This window comes from Leguminivora glycinivorella, chromosome Z (assembly GCF_023078275.1).
Source record: "Leguminivora glycinivorella isolate SPB_JAAS2020 chromosome Z, LegGlyc_1.1, whole genome shotgun sequence".
NCBI lineage: Eukaryota > Metazoa > Arthropoda > Insecta > Lepidoptera > Tortricidae > Leguminivora > Leguminivora glycinivorella.
In genome coordinates, this window is record NC_062998.1 from 30,058,558 (window position 1) to 30,073,916 (window position 15,359).

The following is a 15,359-nucleotide window of genomic DNA, read 5'->3' on the forward strand; positions in this document are numbered from 1 at the left end:
TTTTGACCTAACTACACAATCTAGTTTAATAATTCTAAATCTATGGTTCCTGTATCTTGATTTAATTTTTCTTAACTTGTCCATGTAGCAGTACTCATTAAAGTGAAATTGCATAATTCAAATTTTTACTACTTTCATTTGTTTTTCTTTGATATGTAAATAATTGACACAAGGTGGGGGATGAAAATTTTCAGTAAAATAAGAGCATGTTTTCATGAATATTTGACATGTCGTGAGTTCATTTCTGACATGAATATCAAAAATAATCATACTTTAAATTAAAGCTGGGTTTATCCTTTGTTAGTAACAGCAATAAAAAAAGTTCGTATAGATACATTTTCAAACGGTATGGTATCCAAAAAAAATATAGGTGCTGTTTTGGGTCATGTTCACGATTTTTACAGATTATCACGAAAATTGAGAATATAGATTGGAAACAAAATGACGTTAGTATTAAAGAAGAACATACAATCATTTTAATATTAAAAAAATGATTAGTTACAATAAGAACATTTTAAACAAACAAATAATAATGTTTTTGGCCTTCAGAATGACAGTCGACAGGGCCGAACCCTCAAATTGCCGAGGGTGCTGCTCAAGTTAGTGTAGTTAAAGCTACAAGTGACATACCTAATATTGAAGGCAATGTAAGGATTATTAATATTTTATACCCGACCTTTAAATAAAATTGTAATATAATCGCTACTCTGAAGTATAATGAAGTGAAGTGCTTACTGACATGGTATTTAGACTATCCTTAAGATTTTAATTTTTAAAGGGGGCAAAAAAATAATAATTGAAAATATTAAATATGTAAATAAATCACAAAAGAGTTACTTTTAATTATAAAAATATAAGGATACTTACATTCTTATGTTTTAATACTCATTATCATTACTTATTGAACGCCCCTCGTACATGAATCGATCATAAATAAATATTTTCACTGATATTATCAATAAAATGGCATCTTGCATAACATAAGTGTACATAAGTAGGAAGTATGTACATATAGTACGTATGTAACATGTAACACGTAATTTTATGATATATGATGCTATTTTGGCTACATCTCTTTCGTGCTTAAATTATCTCGCGCAGCTGAAGTATAATAAGAATCAATTTCATTGTATTCACAATCATAATTTCTTACATTATAATATGACTGAGAAAACGACTTAGTGGAAAGTAGAGTTCAGCCGAGCGTGCCGGGACAGACGCTCTGGTTTAAAAAATGCCTAAGACCGAACAGATTTATGATATATTGCCTACGCGTGTACACTATACGTACTACGTTATTTTACGTGAACATTATCAATAATTTTTCGTTTGTAAATCAACTACTAATCCCTTTCACGGTACGAGTACTAAGTACATCTACTAAAAAGCTATACAATAGGATTTTTTTTATTATTAGGGGAACAAATTATTGCTTAGTGTTGTTAAACCACGTGCGGACGTGTAGGTGGCGTGCATAATGTGCACCTGCCAGGCTGCCACAGACACGGTCAGCACGCTCTTTGAACATCCGCAATCCGCTCTTTTCTATTAAATGATTGCTCTGTCATAATGTCTGTTTTATGAATATGTCACCTATTCAAAATTAAATAATAATAATTATTATTTTTGTTACTCTTACATTAGATAACAGTGAATAGATATTTACATGAATAATACTTAATCTACATATACAAAATGTTAAGTTAAGATTGGAAAGAAATAAAAAGTATGAGAGTAGTTAAGGAAAAGAAATATTTCATAGAACACTGTAGTCAATTAGGTATGTACCTACTGATATTTGTCATGTAATAGTTATTTGTTATACAAGGGGGCAAAGTTGTATTTTAACGCCGAGTGTGGAATTGAAAAACGAGCAAGTGAAAGGATTCTATAGTTGAGAATAGAATCCTGAACTTGCGAGTTTTTTAACACACGAGAAGTAAAATACATTTGCACCCGAGTGTAACACAAAACTTTTCCCCTCACTGCTTTAAAATTGGTAAAAGCAGGTGAATCTAGTAATAAAGATGATTTACCACCTGTGGAACTACTTGAAGCAGTGATAAACGCATTTTTTTTGTTGTAGTTGTAGTTTCCTCGCTATAGTGAGGGGAAAAGTTTTGTGTTACACTCGGGTGCAAATGTATTTTACTTCTCGTGTGTTAAAAACTCGCAAGTTCAGGATTCTATTCTCAAACCACTCGCTTCGCTCGTGGTTCAACTATAGAATCCTTTCACTTGCCCGTTTTTCAATTCCACACTCGGCGTTAAAATACAACTTTGCCCCCTTGTATAACAAATAACTATTGTATTGATCTAGAAAAAACAAGGACATCGGTGACACGTTACGAGTGATTTTGACCGATATATTACAAAATTAGAAATTATTAAGCAAATACCTTTTCGGAACGAAGGGTGCAAATTTTGTATTCCTTGTCAATAATCACAACGTATGTTATAAGTAGGTATTACGTTAAGATACAGGGGGTCAATTTAGACTGGCTTGTAATTTCAAATAATCGTCAGTTTCTTCATGTCTTGCGCTATTAATTTGAGTGCCATATGTGTCCACCGAACAGGCGGGCCATTTCGACTTATACAGGGTGGCCCATTCAAATCGGTCAGTATGGGAAAGTCTGAAACTATAAGACATACGAAGATTTGTTCTTAGGAACCATGTCACCGATTTTGATAAAAAGAAAAACTGCATTCATACAATTAAAAAAAAAAGTGTACCCAGCTGGGGAATCGAACCCGGTTGTTTTGAAAAAATAAACTTACACTATTTCTATTCAGATATCGTTTGTGTAGGTCTTAAGCAGTAAATATCTCTAAGAAACATAATGTCTAAAATGAATAAAATGCATTTTTTTCACATACTTTAATTTATCATAGTAGGTGTTCAAAGTGACCACCGTCTTTTTCAATACAATATTCAACACGTCTAGGTAACGATCTTACTATTGCATTTTGTATCTTCATGTGGTGAATCTGCGTTAAAGTTGACTCTATGGCTACTTTTAGGTCTTCAACGGTGTTATAGCTATTTTTGTACACTGTTGTAAAGATGAAGTGAACTTGCTGAATATTGTAACGGTGGTCACTTTGAACACCTACTATGATAAATTAAAGTATGTGAAAAAAATGCATTTTATTCATTTTAGACATTATGTTTCTTAGAGATATTTACTGCTTAAGACCTACACAAACGATATCTGAATAGAAATAGTGTAAGTTTATTTTTTCAAAACAGCCGGGTTCGATTCCCCAGCTGGGTATTTTTTAATTGTATGCATGCAGTTTTTCTTTTTATCAAAATCGGTGACATGGTTCCTAAGAACAAATCTTCGTATGTCTTACAGTTTCAGACTTTCCCATACTGACCGATTTGAATGGGCCACCCTGTATATATCGCAGGAAAAATGGCCAACAGAGTAAGGGATTTAGTCAAATGACTGAAATTTTCTAGAGAAATGATAAAATGGATTCGCTATTTTGACATCCTGCGTGATTTGATCATATCTAGGATTGTAAATAGAAAAAAAACCAAATGTTTTTTTTCAGAATTATGAAAAAAAAACATGAAAAAAAACCGAGCACGTTGGTTTTTATTCTAAATATGTTTTTTTTTTGATGAACAAATACAACGACAATAACGGTTTTTCGTGAGTTGTAACGTGTTTCAATAACAATAACATACATTGTAATTCAGTATACAAACGTTTATTGGGGAATCTCCGATGCGGCGTGCAGCGTGGAGAGGCGGTGGTGTTGCCAACAGTAAATAGTGATAACTACAAACTACAGATTTCGTAAATGTTACTTTTATAAGACCAGAAATTAAAGTTATTTGATTAAATTCGTTTAATAGTTAACATTAAGTCTAAAAAACCGTATAAAATTATAAACTACTTTGCAAATTTTGAGATTTCGTACTTTAGAAAAAAAACATACTCCAGAAAAAAAACTGTTATTTTTCACGGTTTTTTTTTCACGTTTTTTTACAACCCTAATCATATCCCTTAGTGATTTGATGAAATCTCTGCTTTGGCCATTTCCCTGCGACATATACATAATCACAACTTATAATTATTACGTTAAGGTACAGGGGAGGGCATTTCTACTGGCGGGTAATTTCAACTAATCGTCAGTTTCTCCATGTCTTACGCTATTCATTTGAGTGCCATATTTATGTGTCCACCAGGCGGGCCATGTGTGGTCAGGGGCCACGATACTTACTAATGGAAAATTTGTAAAACATGGAAAAAATATTGATTAGTTGAAATTACCCGCCAGTCGGAATTGTCCCCCCGTACCTTACATCAAATTGTTTTATTATTTGCACATTGTCGTTCTTTAACTTAACTAAATAATTGCTCGTTTCCGATTGTCAAATATACAATTGTCTAATTGATTACTAAGTATTAAATTACTGATACGTCTGATATAGTGCAGGTAATGGTCAATAAGTTACAATTTACACGGGTAAGTAATAAGTTACACAAAAACTCGTGAGTCCAGGCAGGCAAGCATAGCAAGCGTAGCCGAATGGCACAAACGCTCACGGAACGAAAGGCTCGTAGATATTTATCTCTATCGCTCGTGCGTTTTGGCGCAACAGAGCCAGACTACCTTTCGCGGCGATTCGTTTTTGTTTCGCGTCGTAGAAATGCCATTCGACTACGGGGCCAGTTATTCTTTAGCTACGAAAGCCTTCACAATAGACGATATGCTTTCGTAAGTACCAGTGATAAAGATGAAGAGTCCGAGTATAATGATAAATACGTCTTTGGCAAGCACGTGGAAGGGCAGCCCGCCCTGCTGCTGCGAGGCCATGACCATCTCGATGAGCGGCGGGAAGACGAGCGCCAGGGCCGTGCTGCTGATGGCGCCCACCAGCGAGATGAACAGGCCCAGCTGGGGTATGCTCTCGGCAAGGATGACTGCAAGTACGGAAGGGTCAGTATGTATGTTCTTTAGGGGTAGGTATATCTAGTTCGTCAGATCGCATAACACACACACGTAAATATTGTCACACATGGAAAGTTTCAATCCTATTAGAAGACTTACTTGCTGGCCACTTGCGAAAGATAGCGGAGGTTTATAAAGGGTTTAACTGTGGGTATCTTGATTGCGTGATTAAAAAATGAAATTACTGACATTTTTATGGTATTCATAATTATAACATTTTTTTTCTCCATAATCAACAACCTCTTATGACAGGTTTAAATATGGTGTAGGTAATATAATCTTATACTTTTGAACGAGAAATTCTTGTATATTTATTTATTTATATATACCGACGATCTCGGAAACCGCTCTAACGATTTCGCTGAAATTTGTTATGTGGGGGTTTTCGGGGGTAAAAAATCGATCTAGCGTAGCCTTAGATCCCGGAAAACGCGAATTTTCGAGTTTTCATAAGTTTTTCTTTCGCGTTAGTAAACGTAAAATATGGTCGTTAATTTCGCCGCGCGCGCATCGATTCCGCTTAGCTCAGTCGTACGAGGTCGGTCTAAAGTACGCAGATAGATCGTAGGTGTCAGGGTTTCGAATCCCGGCCAGAAATTAAGTTTTTGTTTTTTGTCTTTTTTTTTGTTTTTGTATTTATAAGAGTTTTTTTTATCTAAAGACGTGATATATTAAAATAGAACCGAGCGAAGCTCGGTCGCCCAGATATTTAGATGCTATTAGTTCATATACCTTCAGTGAATTGTTAAATTTAACCTTAAGAAAAATATGTATACCTACAGGAAAGTGTGTCATATCATATTATTTGTAATATTATAGGTAGGTACTGAAATACGACGGTATAGTATAGTTACCTGAAATAATATAATTACTTTTTGCAGGGCGTAAAATGTGACACGCTTTTGGCGGCTGGCTAGAAGGCAAATAAGACGCGGCCTTGATTTTGTAACAGGAATATGTTATATATATAGCGGTGACTGTACTCGAGCGAGTGGAAATTAAGGAAAGGAAACTTACAGGTAAGGAGTACAAGTCCTGCCCGGAAGCCGAGCTCCTTGGCGACAGGCGAGGCGGCGCCCACCTTGCGGCGCAGGCCGGGCCACGCGATGGCCACGGGCACGTAGAACTGCAGCGGGTACGTGAGCAGCATGGCCAGAGCGATCAGGCCTTGCACGACGGTGCTTAGGCTAGGAAACGTAACAATCGCACATTAATATCTAAATGGTTTTGTCGCTGGTGACGTGTTACATTAGAAAGACACTATAGCAAAAGTAAAGGTCTTATATGAAATGAATGTGTTGTTATCGATTGCTAGGTAGTTGTAAAATAACCCTTTTGAGTTTGAGTCACACAACCCTAGATATCATGCTATCAGATTTCAATTTGTAAGGTACAATGGGGCAAATCTCGACTGGGGGGCAAATATAACTGGTCAATTTTTTCCAAGTTTTACAATGTTTGTATTATTAAATAGAGTGTCCACCGGTTATTTGTATTTGTATTATTATGGTAGGCGTGTTCAGTGGATACATGTAGAACTCAACATCATAGCGTAATAATGGAAAAAATGGATCAGTTACAATTGCCCCCCAGTCGAGATTTGCCCCGCTGTACCTTACACTAAAATGCGAGCTTAAAAATTTGACTCAACCTTTTTCATTTTTAATACTTCTTGGATGAAATAACAACTTATGCCTTCGTGAAACAAAAGTAAAGAGGTAGGTACCTAGTACCTGATGGATTAAACAATAACTAAGTAGAATTTGCGGGTTCCATTAGGGTTAGCCAATAAGTACCTGTATAAACAATTTGTTAAAAACGCGCAAGTGAGCTGTGCGTTACTGGTTTTAATAAAAAAAATTAGGCATCTTACATATGTCCAGGAGCCATGTTGAGCGTGAGGCTGCCCTGCACATCATCGCCCCACTTGAGGTAGCCAAGGAAGCCCACGGTCACAAAGATAGCGCCCACCACCACCATGCTGACATTCAGCACTCCCAAGGGCTTCTGAAACAGCTCGGGACGCCGCATCTCGTTCTTGAGCGGGAGTACCTTTAATCAAATTATTAGTCATTAATTTGTATGTTTCTGTGGTAATACTTATTACGGACATGTCTTAGACTGTTACTTACCAAACCAATTCCCTCAAAGGCATAAACGGCGGTCCCGAAATAGAGCGGCAGCTGTCGCCACGAGGCGATATATTCCCTCGTGCTAACTTCAGGCAGGCCGTGCGAGGCCTCGTAGATGACGGCGCCCACGCCCAGCGCCATCAGCACGTTGGCCACCGTGGAGAACGGCGTCAAGTACTTGAGGTTGCGGACCATGCACGACGCCAGCACCGGGACCAGCACGAAGATCATGTGCACCGACAGCTCCAAGTGGATGCCATACTGCTCCGAGATCTATCAACAAGTATAATTCCGTGAGTTGCATAATCATAATCATTCACACTTCGTTAGTCTTAGGTATCTTGACCGGGACATTGTCGAGCTCCCCATATTTGGACCCATGTAAATATGTACAGTGAAACCTGGTTAAGTGGGACCTGGATAAGTGAGAAACCTCTTTAGTTGGGACCCAAGCTGCGGTCCCGACACTTTCGCACCGATTTACCTCTATTAGTGAGATAAAACAGACCTCTATAACTGAGATCAGCCTCTTCGATTTCATAGTCACATTTCCCTCTATTAGTGAGACAGAGTGTGTATTTTACCATTTTTACCTCTGTTACTGAGACTATATTTCAAATGTATATTAACTTAATTGTTTCTTAAGAATTTTATAGGACCTCTGTACCTGAGATACAGTCAATCTATGACCTCTGTAACTTGGACTTTATTGAAAATCTATTTCCATATTTTTAATAATGCTTAGCCTATCTTTAAATTACGTGATTGATCCTCGTATTCTAGTGAGTTTGAGGGTTTTCTTGGTTATTTTAAGTAATTAAAGCTAAAATCTCGATAAGTAACATAAAAATAAAAAATAAAAATATTTTCATAATATACCTACCTATAAAATTTCTAAGACACCATGACGTCTTATACGAATAAGTCTTAAATTTGATTTAAATGCAAGGTCTATTTAAGTACATTTTCTTTTAAGTAGTATGCAACAAATAATAACTACTACATATATGCATAACACCTTATTTATTTTTTTTTTTTTTCCTTTTATCACGTCTATAACTGGCATATCCCCTATTCTGGCCTCTATTAGTGATACCCTCTGTAAATGAGCCAAAAATTTTATTATGCCTGTCTAACTGAGACCCTGAATAAGTGGAATACCTCTTTAAGTGAGATAAATTTTGTTGTCCCTTGAAGTCTCACTTATCCAGGTTTCACTGTATATATATGCATCATGAGCACGGAAAACCATTATCACGAAAGGTAATCACAGCCTGTATCCCGGTCAATATGTCTCAGGAAACTAACCGTGAATCATTCAAAACAAAACTCTCATTTACACTCCTTTCTATAAGCGCCAGGTCAAGGCTAATAAATCATTAGGCAACGACACGACTGTCTATTGCGTATTAGATTCGTAATCGTTATTTATTAGTTTCGTTTAATCAGTCGCTAAACATGTCGTGTACCAATCCACTCCAATAGATAATTAATGCAAATTGATGGCAAAATTCATTTTTTATCTCCTGCCTTCACAAGTCGACTCTAAGTAAACACGGTGTTTTTTACCTACATTCAATTCTATCTACGTACCTACCTATAGATATTTTTGTTCTCCTATTTAATTCCGGCAAATAAATATATCGGCGAGTCGAAATTATTAAAACTTATCTGAACCCTACATATATATATATAGGTGGCTATAGGTATGTCTATAAAAGAGAAGTTGATGAATTTGTGATTTTTATAGAAATATTTATAGCAGTTAGCTGGTTAGAAATAATTATTATAACATATAATAACCTTACAAACTGTATGAGTAGATTGAGTACTCAGAGCGTTGATTTGTTTCTGTATAAAAACTTATTATTCTCGGATTTGAATGATCTGATATGACGAAACCAGATGCGGTGTAGTAAAAAACGACTTCTAAAAGCATGATTGGTAAAGACAGTACATATATCCTATTCAAAGGTTGTGCAAAATGCTATTTATAACAACCATGTTCGGTCATGGTTTATCGAATTATCTATGCTAAAAAGTTACCTACCTACTCATTGAAACTGTTAGAGTAGAGCTCCTACTCTAATGTCTCTAAAATTAAGTATGCTATATTTATTTTTAATCTTACCCGGCCCTAGTAATAATTAGTACCTATATCACATTTATATTTATTAGATGGGATATACTTATATACTTATGGGTAAAAGTATGTAACGTGCATTAGCGTAATTCCGAATGACAAAAATGCTCTGGTAATTCCGAAACAGGAATCTTGATATGATGGAAATAATGGTGATTTTTGTGTGACTTTCGAAATTAGACGACTTTCGGAATTACCCTAGTGCACCTTACGCGGTTGTAACAAAACATAGGTAATGTTACATATCTTTATAGTATTTTAATTCCAATTTAATCACCTATCAAACCACGTTACGAGGACGTGGTAAATATTGACATTGATCGTGACAAAGATTTTTTGATGTTTTTTGAAGACTTGTTGGTCTGCGACATTGCTTAATGAAGTGTGAAAATGAGAACAATCATACCGCACGCTTATTACTATAACTAGCTTTTACCCGCGGCTTCGCCCGCGTAATAAAAGTATTCTTATTGAAACGTTTACAAAAAAATAAGATTTTCATTTGGATCCGTAGGATTCTTTGTAGGTACATCTGTCCGCGATTATTTCGATTAAGGTAAAGCGGGGCAATTCTCGACTGGGGGGCCATTGTAACTGATCTATTTGCTGTACGGTCAGCCAAGAACCTTACACTGCTTTTTGGCTGACTGTACCTTACACATATTACTATTGTTTTAAAAGAAATTCTTGCAATGATTGTAGAATTGTTACACAGCGACCACAGCGTAGGTAGTAGGTACGAATATGTATGTATTTTACCTATATAAATTTTTATACTGGGGAAACTTCATACAACCCACATAGCCAGTATCTCGACGCTATGGTCGGTAGGGTAAAAAGTACTTCCTTGCATTATCGCTTACAATTTTTTCCATTTTGCTTATGCTTATTGCAAATGTAAACATATAAAAGGCAAGCAAACAACGATCTTCTTACAGCACATTGAATATAATAGTTATCACGGATGCAGGATAGTCGCCGATGCCTACTTACTAATCCCTTCCCGCTGAGCCACCTGCATTTTACACTGCCTAGATAGCGATTGCCGACCGGAATAATTTCCGACCCCAATCCCTATTCTTATCCCCGTCCCTATCTCTATCCTTGTCCCCGTCCCCATCCCCGTCCCGTCCCTGTCCCCGTCCCTCCCCTATTCCTATCCCCGTCCCCGTCCCCTATTTTTATCCCTATTCCTATCCCTATCCCTATCCCTATCCCTATCCCTATCCCTATCCCTATCCCTATCCCTATCCCTATCCCTATCCCTATCCCTATCCCTATCCCTATCCCTATCCCTATCCCTATCCCTATCCCTAACCCTATCCCGTGCCCGTCCCCGTCCCCGTCCCCGTCCCCGTCCCTGTCCCTGTCCCTGTCCTTGCCCCTGTCAAATTATCATGCTAGGAGGTGAACTTTGAAAAATCCTTCCTATAAGGAACTTCCGTGTCAATTTGAAATCTTGAACCAGAAGTATAGATAAAAACTAAACCTACACTTATGGCTATTTTGGATATTTTAACCCCATTGCACAACAACAGGGGAGAAAATATCTTTTCCACCTCATTAGATTTTAAAATCGTTGTATTTATCGTGATCAGCGACCCGATAAACCATAAAAACGATACCCATATTGTGTTTTTGACTTTACCTCCTTTAGGGGTCAAATTTTCAAAAAACCTGAAACATGTATTTAGTCATATGTCTTTAGGAATCCTCCTGTGAAGTTGTCCCTGTCCCTGTCCCTGTCCCTGTCCCTGTCCCTGTCCCTGTCCCTGTCCCTGTCCCTGTCCCTGTCCCTGTCCCTGTCCCTGTCCCTGTCCCTGTCCCTGTCCCTGTCAAATTATCATGCTAGGAGGTGAACTTTGAAAAATCCTTTCTTAGTGCTCCTCTTATGGCGATGTTGGATATTTTAACCCTATTGCACTACAACAGGGGGTAAAATTTCTTTTCCACCTCATTAGATTTTAAAATCGTTGTATTTATCGTGCTCAGCGACCCGATAAACCATAAAAACGATACCCATATTGTGTTTTTGGCTTTACCCCTTTGCACCCCTTTAGGGGTCAAATTTTCAAAAAACCTGAAACATGTATTTAGTCATATGTCTTTAGGAATCCTCCTGTGAAGTTTCGTATAAAATAGTCAAACTAATCTTGTTTCCCCATACAAACTTTGAACCCCCATTTGAGCCCCTTAGGAGGCGAATTTAAAAAAATCCTTTCTTAGTGCTCCTCTACACTATATAAGGAACCTACGTGCCAAATTTGACATCTCTAGAACCAGCGGTTTCGGCTGTGCGTTGATATGTCAGTCAGTCAGTCAATATCTTCTTTTATATATATTTTTGATATTTAAACCCCATTGCACCACAACAGGGGAGAAGGTATTACACTTCCGCCTCGTTAGATTTTAAAAACGTTGTATTTATCGTGATCAGCGACCCGATAAACCATAAAAACGATACCCATATTGATTTTTTGACTTTATCACCCCCTTTTCACCCTTTTATGGGTTAAATTTTCAAAAAACCTGAAACACGTATTCAGTCATATGTCTTAAGGAATCTTCCTGTGAAGTTTCGAATAAAATAGTCTAAACTAATCTTGTTTCCCCATACAAACTTTGAACCCCCATTTGACCCCCTTAGGAGGTGAATTTTGGAAAATCCTTTCTTAGTGCTCCTCTACACTACATAAGGAACCTACGTGCCAAATTTGAAATCTCTAGGGCCAGCGGTTTCGGCTGTGCGTTGATATGTCAGTCAGTCAGTCAATATCTTCTTTTATATATATTTTTGATATTTAAACCCCATTGCACCACAACAGGGGAGAAGGTATTTCACTTCCGCCTCGTTATATTTTAAAAACGTTGTATTTATCGTGATCAGCGACCCGATAAACCATAAAAACGATTCACCCTTTTAGGGGTTAAATTTTCAAAAAACCTGAAACACGTATTCAGTCATTATGTCTTAAGGAATCTTCCTGTGAAGTTTCGAATAAAATAGTCAAACTAATCTTGTTTCCCCATACAAACTTTGAACCCCCATTTGACCCCCTTAGGAGGTGAATTTTGGAAAATCCTTTCTTAGTGCTCCTCTACATTACATAAGGAACCTACATGCCAAATTTGAAATCTCTAGGACCAGCGGTTTCGGCTGTGCGTTGATATGTCAGTCAGTCAGTCAGTCAGTCAGTCAGTCAGTCAGTCAGTCAGTCAGTCAGTCAGCTTCTTCTTTTATATATTTAGATAGTCATAACAATGCGACGTTTCGCAAACGTTTCAATATTATTCTGTTTCACAACTTATGGTTATAACAACATGTATTTAATTGCCTGAGTATAACATCACTTAGTACTATCTTCGACATGTGTATTGACATGTGTTTCAGATATGTTTTGACAAAGAATACAGTTTTAGTCAGGCACTAAATCATATTGCATCAACATCATGCCCATTAATATTCATGTATTCATCAACTTATAAAATTACTAAACCAATAACTGTTAGTAGGTACTTAGACATTCAAACTGAGCTGTACGTACTTAAAAGGAAAGAGGACGATCGCTTTTCCATGCAAACGGTGTCCCCGTTTTCTTATCTGGTTATTGGCATTACAAAATAGTTATTTATGATACAATTAAGTATGTGAGGTTGGCTTTTTACCCGACGAGTGTTTGTGACGATTGTACACAAATGTCGAGTAGGTAGGAAGCCAAAGTTACGAGGCATTTCGGAAAATTGTGTAGGTACACAATTAGCACAAGTTATTAAGAAAATTTAATCTCTGTCAGTTTATACCTAATAGAGTCGTTATTAAGCGTTAAATTTCTATGAAAACTCAATTATGATTTATCAGTTTATGTAAAACTATAAGCGACATTTTAATATTTTTAATGTAAAAATGAGTTCATAATAATCCATAGATAGGTAAATATTTTGTCATTTATTTTATCCAGCGAGAAAAATTACATGTAGGTACGCTGTATGAAAAGGCGATATTACGCGTCCACGTCTCGGGTAAGTAAAGCGTAACTTATAATTTTAACATTATTGGCAATAAAGACGATGTAGACGCAGCAGAAACCGAGCTGCGTGACGCACAGGAACGTGTCGACCAGCACCTTCATGACGGGTGCGAGCGGCCGCAACCGCGGGGGCCCGGTTTCGAACACCAGAGACACTGTTTCTTCTCGTTTTATGCAGACAGGAACATGACTTATACGTTGGATGAAAAGAGATATCATGAGTCTACTTCTTAAAGGTATTAAGGAAGTGTTACTTACAATTTTAAAATTATTGGCAATAAAGACGATGTAGACGCAGCAGAAGCCGAGCTGCGTGACGCAGGAACGTGTCGACCAGAACCTTCATGACGGGTGCGAGCGGCCGTAACCGCGGGGGCTCGGTTTCGAACACTAGAGACACTGTTTCTTCTCGTTTTATGCAGACAGGAACATGACTTGTACGTTGGATGAAAAGAGATATCATGAGTCTACTTCTTAAAGGTATTAAGGAAGTGTTACTTACAATTTTAAAATTATTGGCAATAAAGACGATGTAGACGCAGCAGAAGCCGAGCTGCGTGACGCAGGAACGTGTCGACCAGAACCTTCATGACGGGTGCGAGCGGCCGTAATCGCGGGGGCTCGGTTTCGAACACTAGAGACACTGTTTCTTCTCGTTTTATGCAGACAGGAATATGACTTGTACGTTGGATGAAAAGAGATATCACGCGTCCACTTCTTAAAGGTATTAAGGAAGTGTTACTTACAATTTTAACATTATTGGCAATAAAGACGACGTAGACGCAGCAGAAGCCGAGCTGCGTGACGCACAGGAACGTGTCGACCAGAAACTTTCATGACAGGTGCGAGCGGCCGCAACCGCGGGGGCCCGGTTTCGAACACCAGAGACACTGTTTCTTCTCGTTTTATGCAGACAGGAACATGACTTGTACGTTGGATGAAAAGAGATATCACGCGTCCACTTCTTAAAGGTATTAAGGAAGTGTTACTTACAATTTTAACATTATTGGCAATAAAGACGATGTAGACGCAGCAGAAGCCGAGCTGCGTGACGCACAGGAATGTGTCGACCAGCACCTTCATGACGGGTGCGAGTGGCCGCAACCGCGGGGGCCCGGTTTCAAACACCAGAGACACTGTTTCCGAAAAGTTGGGCGCTTTCTCTCTTTTTGTTTGGCGATGCATCTCTTCTGAACAATTGAGCTATAAAAAATATACGTTACGTATCGTTAATTTCACTTTACTTCTTGCTATATTTACAATCTAATATATCTGCTTCTACAATCTAATGATTTATCACATGTAGAATTTCAGCCAGGCCTAATAACATCTTCAAATTTCAAGAAAAAAATCTTGATGTTAAATGCCGGCAACGCAAATACAACACCTTCTCTGTTGCGCAGGGCTCATTCTACATATATCACTTAGCACCAGGTGGTTGGTTTGCTAATTTGCTTCCTATGTGTAGTATCTATCGACTGTAGTCGTCTTCTCAAATTAAATGAATTACTCATTTGGTAACGAAATTCACAACTTACCAACAGATGTTGCGCGTGCACACAAATGACGCCGAGGACGGCCGTCATGACGGGCGCGAACAGGATGCCGCCGTTCTTGAAGGCATCGCCCATGGCCAGCAGCCCCGACCCGATGTTGCCCCGGAAGATGTGCAGCATCGTGTCCAGGTAACTGCACAGCACATTCACATACCCGTGCCGTTAATAGCTCTGAGAGCTGTCTCGCACGACGTAAAATCAGAATCCGTGAAAATAAGATCCGTCATAGCAGTAGAACTACCTCTTTGTAGGTATGGTATGGTAGTTTAATCACTAGATCCGAAGAATGACGGAAATAAATCGGATGACGGAGATCGGATGTAGTGTGTAAAGTACCATACAAATAGTTTTACAGCTATGGCGGATCTTATTTTTACAGATTCGGATCGGTCGTAGTGCGAAACTGCACCGAGCCCAAATTCAAATGTTCTATCTATAGGAAGCTATCTCCTCGTGTCTTCATTTTTTTGCCGCTTTTTTCTAGTGACAGACTATACATAGTTTTAAAGTATTGTTTGTCATGGTCTCA

At 38.0% G+C, this 15,359-nt stretch overlaps 1 protein-coding gene across 2 annotated transcripts in view; it reads right to left on the reverse strand.

Moving 5' to 3' along the window:
* Positions 1–3,978: 3,978 nt before the first annotated feature.
* Positions 3,979–15,359, reverse strand: part of LOC125241102 (proton-coupled amino acid transporter-like protein CG1139) — a 39,276-nt gene continuing 27,895 nt past the window's right edge. For both annotated transcript variants that reach the window (XM_048149417.1, XM_048149419.1), the window contains exons 4-9: positions 14,813–14,963; positions 14,268–14,477; positions 7,104–7,376; positions 6,845–7,023; positions 5,989–6,158; positions 3,979–4,943 (exon numbers count right to left, since the gene is read on the reverse strand). In XM_048149417.1, coding sequence (XP_048005374.1) covers positions 4,693–4,943; positions 5,989–6,158; positions 6,845–7,023; positions 7,104–7,376; positions 14,268–14,477; positions 14,813–14,963 — 1,234 coding nt within the window. In that variant the 3' untranslated portion in view covers positions 3,979–4,692. The remainder of the gene's footprint in view (positions 4,944–5,988; positions 6,159–6,844; positions 7,024–7,103; positions 7,377–14,267; positions 14,478–14,812; positions 14,964–15,359) is intronic.